At 44.5% G+C, this 12,171-nt stretch overlaps 1 protein-coding gene across 1 annotated transcript; it reads right to left on the bottom strand.

The window, feature by feature from the left end:
- Positions 1-222: 222 nt before the first annotated feature.
- On the bottom strand, positions 223-2,520 carry LOC141134924 (E3 ubiquitin-protein ligase TRIM39-like). The gene has a single exon (XM_073624355.1). The coding sequence runs from the start codon at positions 2,480-2,482 to the stop codon at positions 911-913; it is 1,572 nt and encodes a 523-aa protein (XP_073480456.1). The 5' UTR covers positions 2,483-2,520; the 3' UTR covers positions 223-910.
- Positions 2,521-12,171: the final 9,651 nt, after the last annotated feature.

Below are 12,171 nucleotides of genomic sequence, written 5' to 3'. Positions count from 1 at the left end.
CTGGTGTAAATTTCCAGGGGGCGACATAGAGCACTGCAGAGCTCAGACCCCCCGACCCTGTATAGAGGAGATAGATGACAGACGTTTCTGTTTTGTTCTCTTTTCTCACTCTAATGCCCCGTACACACGATCGGACATTGATCGGACATTCCGACAACAAAATCCATTGGATTTTTACAGACGGATGTTGGCTCAAACTTTTCTTGCATACACACGTTCACACAAAGTTGTTGGAAAATCCGATCGTTCTAAACGCGGTGACGTAAAACACGTACGTCGGGACTATAAACGGGGCAGTGGCCAATAGCTTTCATCTCTTTATTTATTCTGAGCATGCGTGGCACTTTGTGCGTCGGATTTGTGTACACACGATCGGAATTTCCGACAACGGATTTTGTTGTCAGAAAATTTTATAGCCTGCTCTCAAACTTTGTGTGTCGGAAATTCCGATGGAAAATGTGTGATGGAGCCCACACACGGTCGGAATTTCCGACAACAAGGTCCTATCACACATTTTCCATTGGAAAATCCAACCTTGTGTATAGGGCATAACCCTAAACTTTATCTCCCCTCTTCCACATTTCTGGGGGTTCAGTCCTCCTGTGAGGGGTACACCCGGTCACACAATAATGTTACTTTGTACATCAACAAACCAAAAAAACATCTCACACCTACAGTATAAACTGACTTTTTCTATTCTACTCATTTATTTCCTCTATTACATTGCAGATCAGCATGATTTTGTAGCACGGCCTCCTATTTCTGTAACCCTGCACCCTGATTTGTACTGTACCCCAAACTACAATAAAAGAGACACTGACTGGAGTCCCCACCATCTGCCCCATTGGATGAATATTTAACCGATCTGACCCTCCCTTACTATGATGTCATCAGTCTTGGGGCGGAGCTCTCACATCTCCCGTTTCCCCCCACAGATCTTTATACAACCTCCCCATACACCTAACCCAGCATGGAGGGGCTCAGTGAATGTGGTGGTGAAGGTGTGGAGATGTCGGATCGGGTCACACAGATCATAAAAGGAGATCCGCCCGGCCTCATAATCCAGATATATCCTGACTCTGTTACTGGAGAGATTGGTGGGTAAGGGGATCGATTTACTGTCATGTATCACCCAATACTGATTACAATTCCTGTACAATCCCCAGGACTTCTTATTACTTCCAATCCTTGACTGCAGTCCTCTCCTGTCTATACTGGGGTAACACATCCCAACTCTCCATCTATCTGATCCCCCGACATCCACTTCCCAGTAATGTCTCCCTGAGGAGAAACTCCGACTGCTCAACACCTGAGGATAATTTTGATATCTCTCTGGTGTTTCTGGATGATTCTGGTTTCTATCTGACCTGGATACAGTTTTCCTGTCATCTGATATCTGTAGATCATTATGAGCTGTGTTTACATCCAGTAATATGTCTGCAGCTCCCTGTATATAGGAGTATACATTTACCTCTGTTATTATATCAGATAAACCTGTGTGTAAGACCCCCGCCACATCCAGACCCCCTCCATCATGGAGGAGTTCCTCATGTCTCTCTCTGTCCTCATTATCTCCATCCTCAGTATCACACAAGTCACCTGTGTCTGATTCCTGTAAGACAGTCAGTGGATCCGTCATGTTACACAGCTCCTCAATGTGACGCATCTTCCTGGACAGCTCCTCCTTCTTTATTTCCAGATCCCGGATGGAGATGGAGATCCGCTCTGCCCTCCCGGAGATTTCCCTCAGGATTCTCTTCTCCAGGTCCTTCAGACGTCTCCTGAGATCTCTAAACAGGACAGTGACTCTCTCGGTGTCACCAGCTGCTTCTTCTTCTACTTTCCTCCTGTGTTCCTGCAGACTTTGGACTCTTTCCTCCGTCTCCTCTCTCTTTGTCAGAAGTTTCTGCAGAACATTCCTCAGTGTCTCCTTCTTCTTCTCAGAAGCCTCATCCAGTGACTCCATCTCATGTCCTTTATGTTCTCCAATCAGACAGCAGGACACACACACGTATGTATGATCTTTACTACAGAAATACTTCAAAACTTCCTTATGGACGGAGCATTTCCTGCTCTCCATGGACAAGGTGGGGTCACATACGACGTGTTCTGGGGACTTTTTGTGGACTCTTAGGTGTTTATCACACAAAGAAACCTCACAGTGCAGACAGGATCTAACAGCAGGTACAGGAGAGTCCACACAGTAAGTACAGAAGACCCCGGACTCCTCCCGATCTGGCTGAGCAGACAGGAAATTCTCCACTATGTTACGTAGTGTTATGTTCCTCTGCAGTGCAGGCCGATCCTGAGACTTCTCTCTGCATTCAGGACAGGAATATCCTCCAGACCCCTCCTGTGTATCCAGCACACGATCAATACAGACCCGGCAGAAGTTGTGTCCACATCTCAGGTTTACGGGATCGTTATAAATGTTCAGACAGATGGAACATTTCAACTCAGCTCTCAGATCAGCAGACGCCATCGCTGACAGCAGATGAGGAATTGAAACTAAAATCTCTGACACCAGGGAAGAATGCAGTTGGGAGGGTCACGTCCTCTACACAGGGTGAGGCTGGGCTGTGACTTGTACTGTATTCATAGAAATAGTTACATGGAGGGACACAGATAATAAAAACATCTCATGTAGGACAATGTTCATCTCCTGGGAATATAACAGACATCTTTGTATTTATACAATATACTGCATACAGATAGTTTGTTAGCAGTCAGCGTACCTCTGTTACCTCCCTCCCAGTAACAGAATGAAACCTGCCCAACACCTAGTGCGGGTCTTATGTGTGTCCTATGTTGACTCTTCATCAGTGTTAATTTCGTAAACATTTTCGACAAAAAATTTTAGTCAGTGGCATTTTTTTACAGTGACGAAAACAAAAAACTAAAAGTACACCACATTTTCATCCACTGACAAAAACTTTGATGAAAATCAAGTACGTTTTCATTAACCACTTACAGACCGGAAGATTTGGCTGCCCAATGACCAGGCCATTTTTTTGCGATATGGCGCTGTGTTGCTTTAACTGACAATTGCGCAGTACTCAAACAAAATTAACATCCTTTTTTTACCCACAAACAGAGCTTTCTTTTGGTGCTCTTTGAACACCTCTGCAGTTTTTATTTTTTGTGCTATAAACAAAAAAAGAGCGACAAATTTGAAAAAAAAAACCGCAATATTTTTTACTTTTTGCTTTTTGCTATAATAAATATCCCCAAAATTGTTTTTAAAAAACAAATTTCTTCATCAGTTTAGGCCGATACGTATTCTTCTACATATTTTTGCTAAGAAAATTACAATAAGCATATATTGATTGGTTTGCGTAAAAGTTATCGCGTCTACAAACTAGGGAAAAGATTTATGGCATTTTTATGGCATTTTTATTATTATTTTTTTTTACTAGTAATGGCGGTGATCTGCGATTTTTAGCAGTACTACGACATTGCGGCAGTCATATCAGACAGTTTTGATACATTTTTGGGGCCATTGACATTTATACAGCAATCAGGGCTATAAAAATGCACTGATTACTGTGTAAATGTCACTGGCAGGGAAGAGGTTAACACTAGGGGGTGATCAAGGGGTTAAATGTGTGTTCGCTCAGTGTGTTCTAACTGTGAGGGGATAGGACTGACTAGAGGAGGAGACATATCGTTGTTCCTACTTAGTAGGAACAAACAATATGTCTCTTCGCTCCTGACAGAACATGGATTTGTGTGTTTACAACACAAATCCCCGTTCCGCCAGCCATGCACTTTGGGTTTCCCGTCGTGCAGCGCACGTGCGCTTGCTATCACCCTTAAAGGTACAGATGTACCCATACGTCGATTCGCAGGAACAAACCACTTTGACGCTGTATATCGACATAAGCCAGTCTAGAAGTGGTTAACAAAATTAAATGATATTGTGAGGCAGGGACTTACCCTCATGAACTTCTGGTTTCCACAGAGCTCCATCCTCTTCTGCTTCCAGCAAGCAAGCGTCTCGAGTCCGTAGCGTGCTTCGCTTAGCAGCATTTAGCAGGCTGTGCAGCCAGCATTACAGGCCTCCGAGTCCTCAGACGACCAATGTTGTGGATGGCCTTGTATGTCATGGTTAGCATTTTGAATTGTATACGGTGAGGTAGGGGAAGCCAGTAAAGGGATTGGCAGAGAGGAGCAACAGTCACGGATCGGTTAGTGAGGTGTAGGAGTCTAGCAGCAGAATTCATAATAGACTGAAGGGGGGGATAGCCTGAGTAAGAGAGATGGCCATTAAGGAGAGAGTTGCAGTAGTCAAGGCAGGAAATAATCAAGGAGTGAATAAGTTGCTTTGTGGTGTCATTAGTCAGGAAGGGTCAAATTCTAGAGATCTGGCGGAAGTTAAAGAGGGAGTCCACTTACATCAACCTAAAAAAAAAAAAATTAAAAGCCAGCAGCTACAAATACTGCAGTTGCTGACTTTTAATACATGGCCACTTACCTGTCCCAGGGTCCAGCGATGTCAGCAGCTGAGGCCGATAAACCGCTCGATTCTCAGCAGCTGCCGCCGCCATCCTAGGTGAGGGAATCAGGAAGTGAAGCGTTGCGGCTTCACTTCCTGGTTCCCTACTGCGCATGCTCGAGTCGCGCTGCGCATCGTAACTGGTCCCCGCTCTCTCCTGGGAGCTGTGTGTTTCCCAGGAGACAGCGCGGAGGGTCAGGAAGAGGCATAGACTCCCGTGGGAGTCTATGCCGGAAGTGGATGCAAATACCTGTCTAAGACAGGTATCTGCACCCCCGCTCCCCCCTGAAAGGTGCCAAATGTGACACCGGAGGGGGGGAGGGTTCCAAAAAGCGGAAGTTCCATTTTTGTGTGGAACTCCGCTTTAAGGTAGCAGGATTTAGCCAGTGACTGGATGTGGTTGCTGAAGGAGAGGTCAGAGTCAAGGATTACACCCAACACCCTGGCATGTGTGGAGGGACCAGTGGTTGTGCTGTTGATCTTAATGGTTAAGTCATGGGGGGGGGACCGGAAAGGAGGAAATATAACAAGCTCAGTTTTAGAAAGATTGAGTTTGAGAAAGTGGTGTGACATCCATACCGATATGTCATTCAGTAAGTTTGAGATCCGTGAGGAGATCAAGGGGGTGAGTTGAGGAGTGGAGAGATAGATCTCAGTGTCATCGGCGTAGAGGTGGTATTGGAAGCCATGGGAGCTTATCAACTGGCCCAGGGAAGAGATATAGAGTGAGAATAGGAGGGGCCCAAGGACGGAGCCTTGGGTTACCCCAACAGAAAAAGGAAGAGGAGTGGAGGAGATGGAGTTGTAAGTGACACTGAAAGTGCGCTGAGATAGGTAGGAGGAGAACCAGGATAAAGCAGAATTACGGAGGGCAAGGGAGTATAGTTTGATGAGGAGGAGCAGGTGGTCAACTATGTCGAAGGCAGCAGAGAGGTCTAAGAGTATGAGTATGGAGTAATGGCGATTGGTTTTACCAGTAATTAGGTCAATGGTGAGTTTTAGTAGGGCAGTTTCAGTGGAATGTTGTGGACAGAAGCCAGACTGTAGGGGGTTGAGAAGGTTGTTGTCCTTGAGGTAGCGACTCATTCGGCCATGGACAAGGTGTTTGATGAGCTTGGAGGCAAATGGGAGCAGGGAGATGGGTCTTAAGTTATTCAAACAGGAGGGGTCTAGTTAGGGTTTTTAGTATGGGGGTAACCAGTGCATGTTTGAGCGGGGAAGGAAAGGTGCCGGAGGAGAGGAAGAGGTTGAACATGTGGGTGAGGGAGTTTAGGATAGAGCTGGAAGGTGGTCGCAGTGATTGTGAGGGGAGTTTATCAACATCATCGGTGGTAACTTGGCAGAAGGAGGAGAGTATTGAGTGTGGTGTTGGAGCTGATGTGTTGGGTAGGGAAGTAAGTTAAATGCTGGAAATCTCCTCGCGAATTGTGTCGATTTTGCTTTTGAAATGGTTGGAAATCTGTTGAGCGACAAGCAAGTTGGTGGGTGGGGGCAGTGGGGAGTGAAGGAAGGAATTAAGGGTAGAAAAGAGTTGAAGAGGTTTGGATGAGAGGGTTTTGATGAGAATGTTGTAGTAGGTTTGTTTAGTACTGTGGAGGCAGGAGTTGTATTTGAGAAAGGCAGATTTGTAGAGGGTAAAGTCTTGCAGGGATTTAGATTTACGACATGCTCGCTCAAGAGCATGTCTGTGTCTCTTGAGACTTCTGGTGTCATCTGTTTGCCAGGGTTGTTGCAGATGGGGCCTGGTTCTGCGTGTAGAAAGAGGAGCAAGTACATCTAGAGAGGATGACAGCTTGTTGTTGTAGATGGAAGTGGTTAGGTCTGGGCAGAACAGGGGTGCAATTTTGTCGTAAAGGCCATCAGTAGCAGAATGAAGAAGGGAAGGGTTGAGGTTGCGAAGGTTTCTGCAGGTATTTTCCGGTTCTGCACATATCAACTAATAAGCTGGAGGAGTCCGGGAGTATCTAAGGGGATGCCACGGCAGGGGGTTCCGGCTGTGTGGCAGTAATTGGTAAGGATAGTTCCTGAGGTCAAGCGTCTGTCTCATCCTGAGAGGGTGTGGCTCCTCTTCAGTCAGCTGCTCAACCCCTAGTCCTTCAGCGGAGGCCCACCCTTGGTTAGAAGTGCTATTATCTCCTTTTGTAAATGGAGCCCAGTGTATGCAAATAAAAAATGTATTTAATGTTAGCTATAGACAAAATAAAAAAAAAGATTTTTCCCCTAATTTGACAAATATTTATTTTTAAAAAAGCAATTGTAAAAAAACAAAACAAAACAAACATTATTTTCTATAGTTTAACCACTTCAGCCCCGGAAGGATTTACCCCCTTTCTGACCAGAGCATTTTTTACAATTTGGCGCTGCGTCGCTTTAACTTCTAATTGCGCGGTCATGCAATGCTGTACCCAAACAAAATTTGCGTCCTTTTCTTCCCACAAATAGAGCTTTCTTTTGATGGTATTTGATCACCTCTGCAGTTTGTATTTTTTGCGCTATAAACGGAAAAAGACTGAAAATTTTGAAAAAAAATGATATTTTCTACTTTTTGTTATAAAAAAAATCCAATAAACTCAATTTTGGTCATACATTTAGGCCAAAATGTATTCGGCCACATGTCTTTGGTAAAAAAAATGTCAATAGGCGTATATTTATTGGTTTGCGCAAAAGTTATAGCGTCTACAAACTAGGGTACATTTTCTGGAATTTACACATCTTTTAGTTTATGACTGCCTATGTTATTTCTTGAGGTGCTAAAATGGCAAGGCGGTACAAACCCCCCCCCCCAAATGAGCCCATTTTGGAAAGTAGACACGCCAAGGAAATTGCTGAGAGGCATGTTGAGCCCATTGAATATTATTTTTTTTTGTCCCAAGTGATTGAATAATGACAAAAAAAAAAATTACAAAAAGTTGTCACTAAATGATATATTGCTCACACAGGCCATGGGCATATGTGGAATTGCACCCCAAAATATATTCAGCTGCTTCTCCTGAGTACGGGGATACCACATGTGTGGGACTTTTTGGGAGCCTAGCTGCGTACGGGGCCCCGAAAACCAATCACTGCCTTCAGGATTTCTAAGGGCGTAAATTTTTGATTTTACTCCTCACTACCTATCACAGTTTTGAAGGTCATAAAATGCCCATATGGCATAAACCCCCCCAAATGACCCCATTTTGGAAAGTAGATACCCCAAGCTATTTGCTGAGAGGCATGGTGAGTATTTTGCAGCTCTCATTTGTTTTTGAAAATTAAGAAAGACAAGAAAATATTTTTTTTTTCTTTTTTTAATTTTCAAAACTTTGTGACAAAAAGTGAGGCCTGCAAAGTACTCACTATACCTCTCAGCAAATAGGTTGGGGTGTCTACTTTCCAAAATGGGGTCATTTGGGGGGGTTTTGTGCCACCAGGACATTCCATGGCCTCCGAAACTGTGATAGGCAGTGAAGAGTGAAATCAAAAATTTACACCCTTAGAAAGCCTGAAGGCGGTGCTTGGTTTTCGGGGTCCCGTACGAGGCTAGGCTCCCAAAAAGTCTCACACATGTGGTATCCCCGTACTCAGGAGAAGCAACAGAATGTATTTTGGGGTGTATTTTCACATATTCCCATGGCATGTTTGAGTAATATATCATTTAGTGACCACTTTGTGCAAAAAAAAAAAAAAATTGTCTCTTTCCCGCAACTTGTGTCACAATATAAAATATTCCATGGACTCGACATGCCTCTCAGCAAATAGCTTGGGGTGTCTACTTTCCAAAATGGGGTCATTTGGGGGGGGGGGTTTGTGCCACCTGGACATTTCATGGCCTCCAAAACTGTGATAGGCAGTGAAGAGTGAAATCAAAAATTTACACCCTTAGAAAGCCTGAGGGCGGTGCTTGGTTTTCGGGGTCCCGTACGAGGCTAGGCTCCCAAAAAGTCTCACACATGTGGTATCCCCGTACTCAGGAGAAGCAACAGAATGTATTTTGGGGTGTATTTTCACATATTCCCATGGCATGTTTGAGTAATATATCATTTAGTGACCACTTTGTGCAAAAAAAAAAAAAATTGTCTCTTTCCCGCAACTTGTGTCACAATATAAAATATTCCATGGACTCGACATGCCTCTCAGCAAATAGCTTGGGGTGTCTACTTTCCAAAATGGGGTCATTTGGGGGGGTTTGAACTGCCCTGGCATTTTATGCACAAAATTTAGAAGCTTATGTCACACATCACCCACTCTTCTAACCACTTGAAGACAAAGCCCTTTCTGACACTTTTTGTTTACATGAAAAAATAATTTTTTTTTGCAAGAAAATTACTTTGAACCCCCAAACATTGTATATTTTTTAAAGCAAATGCCCTACAGATTAAAATGGTGGGTGTTTCATTTTTTTTCACACAGTATTTGCGCAGCAATTTTTCAAAAGCATTTTTTGGGGAAAAAACACACTAAAACACACTATATTGCCCAAATATTTGATGAAATAAAAAAGATGATCTTAGGCCGAGTACATGGATACCAAACATGACATGCTTTAAAATTGCGCACAAACGTGCAGTGGCAACAAAATAAATACACTTTTAAAAGCCTTTAAAAGCCTTTACAGGTTACCACTTTAGATTTACAGAGGAGGTCTACTGCTAAAATATCTGCCCTTGTTCTGACCTTCGCGGTGATACCTCACATGCATGGTGCAATTGCTGTTTACATTTGACGCCAGACCGACGCTTGCGTTCGCCTTAGCGCGAGAGCAGGGGGGGACAGGGGTGCTTTTTTTTAATTGTTATTTTTTCTTTATTTTTTTTGCTTTTTTATCTTATTTTTAAACTGTTCCTTTCATTTTTTTTTAAAATAATTTTTATTGATATCTCAGGGAATGTAAATATCCCCTATGATAGTAATAGGTAGTGACAGGCACTCTTTTTTGAAAAAATTGGGGTCTATTAGACCCTAGATCTCTCCTCTGCCCTCAAAGCATCTGACCACACCAAGATCGGTGTGATAAAATGCTTTCCCAATTTCCCAATGGCGCTATTTACATCCGGCGAAATCTAAGTCATAAAATGCTCGTAGCTTCCAGTTTCTTAGGCCATAGAGATGTTTGGAGCCACTCTGGTCTCTGATCAGCTCTATGGTCAGCTGGCTGAATCACCGGCTGCATTCTCAGGTTCCCTGTTGAGACAGGAGAGCCAGAGAAAAACACGGAAGACGGTGGGGGGGCAATCCCTCCCACTGCTTGTAAAAGCAGTCTAGAGGCTAATTAGCCACTAGGATTGCTTTTACATGAAAGCCAACTGCTGGCTGAAAAGAATGATACCAAGATGATACCTAAACCTGAGGGCATCATTCTGGTATAACCACTCAAAGTTGTGAATGGCGTACCTGAAGACAAAAAAATGGTTAACAATAAAGCACAGTAAACGGTAAAGTATAAAAAATTGCATACCTGAAAAGCAAACATGATAAAACATAATAACAATAATAGCAGAACAATAGAGAGAGAACAATAAAACGACAACTATATTTTTTTTATTTTATTTTTTTTTTGTGTTTTTTTTTTACACTTTTTTTTGTAACTAACTTTTATAACTGTAACCGGTTCCAGGTTCGGGTCTCTCAAAATGCGATGGCATCTTGGGAGACCCTGTGAAAGTGTGCCTAGTCTGTGCAATGCTGTACCCTACGCTAATACTCAACTAGTGAATGGTAGAGTTCAAAACATTCACCAATGCAAAGACCAGGATTGTCAGGACAGGAGGGACAATAATAGCGGGTGTCACGTCTATATCCGCGCTTGCTGCAGACACAACATCTTTTTTGGGGGGGTTCGTTGGGTAGGGGTACTCGGGAGGACATAAAGAAAATGCCTCTCATGCAGCCGACTGCATTTGGTTGGGGATGTGAATGGGGGAAGTACGGGTGCTGCAGAAGTGGTGGGTTCCCAATTATTAGGATTGGCGAATGCAGCAGGAAGGGCATTATAGGCACGACGGGCCTGTTTGTCTTCTTCTTGGTGGCAGTGGGACACTACTTGTGCTTGCCACCTCACCAGCTTGAACTGCACTTATGGGACTCGCCACGTCACCAAGTGTTACTACAGTGCTGGTTTGACTACGACCGGAGTCAGGCCAGGCCGCTGGTGCTTGCCAGTTCACCAAAACGCTACCAAAAAAACTGTTAGCGATCGCAGGGATCAGGCCTGACTCTGCGAACGCTGCAGTTATGCGTTTAGTGTTTTGTAAGTGTCAGTGATCGATCGATACTGCACTTGGGTGGGCTGGGCTGGGCCAGGCGGAGGGGCAAAACGCAGGTGCTAGCAGGTATCTGGGCTAATCCCGCTAACACTGCGTTTTTGGGAACCCTAAACTGCTGGGGACGCTAGTATAGATCTGATCGGATAAGATATTGATCCGTTCAGATACTATACCACTAAGGGAGGTTTATGGTTCGTGCGTGGGTGTTAGCGGTACTGGTGCTAACCTGAGGCTGCCTGGGGCTGGTGCTTGCCAGTTCACCAAAATGCTACCAGAAAAACTGTTAGCGATCGCAGGGATCGGGCCTGACTCTGCGAACGCTGCAGATATGCGTTTAGTGTTTTGTAAGTGACAGTGATCGATCGATACTGCACTTGGGTGGGATGGGCTGGGCCGGGCGGAGGGTCAAAACACAGGTGCTAGCAGGTATCTGGGCTGATGCCGCTAACACTGCGTTTTTGGTAACCCTATACTGCTGGGGATGCTAGTATAGATCTGATCGGATCAGATATAGATCCGTTATGATACTATACCACTAAGGGAGGTTATGGTGCGTGCCTGGGTGTTAGCGGTACTGGCGCTAATCTGACGCTGCCTGGGGCGACGCATATCACCGTCGGGCGATCAGGCGGCTAAACTTTTATTAGGTAATAAATGGCGGGTGCCCTGACACTATAAAAAATAAACAAACTGAATAAGATATGTTGACTTTTCCATTTGATGCCTTTGCCTTCGTTTTATATTTTCTTTTAATGTGTTGTTTTGTTTTTCAGTACACTATTTCAGTGGTGGGTCTGGAGAGGGAGCTCTCGATCCCATCTAGTGCAGTCACAACCCCACATAGGTTAACACCCCTCTGGGGCCCCAATAGGTAGCTCCACGGGTGCACTGAGACTTAGTCTCTCAAGCGCTCTAAGCGCATTAGTTATTCGAGTATACTGACGAAGTAGCTTGTTCTCTTAGCTATCTGCTTCTCTGTCTTACCTTCTCTTCTACTCTCACTCTTTTTCCGTTTCTACTCCCCCCCTCATTTATCCTTTCCCCCCTCCCCCCCTTTTTTTTTTTTTCTCTCTTCTCGAATCACCCCTCCCCTCGCCCCTCCAGCTCCCCCTCGCCTTCACTCCGGCTCAGCTCGTTACATGAGTTCAATGGAGTCTATTTAGCTGATGTCCATTAACGTGAAGGGGCTTAACACCCCGGAGAAAAGATCCATGGTGTTATCCAACATACGACATGCGAAAGCCCAAATATGCCTCCTCCAGGAAACTCATTTTCGTGCCAATAGTATCCCGAAACTCCACAACAGATATTTCCCAACTGTCTATCACGGGTGTTCCATCGACTCCAGGCCAGGGGAGTCAGTATACTGATACGCTCCACGACACCGTGGACGCTCCGCTACACTTGGAATGACAAGGAGGGACGGGCTCTCTT

This window comes from Aquarana catesbeiana, linkage group LG03 (assembly GCF_042186555.1).
Source record: "Aquarana catesbeiana isolate 2022-GZ linkage group LG03, ASM4218655v1, whole genome shotgun sequence".
NCBI lineage: Eukaryota > Metazoa > Chordata > Amphibia > Anura > Ranidae > Aquarana > Aquarana catesbeiana.
This window is presented reverse-complemented; position numbering and strand designations above follow the sequence as displayed.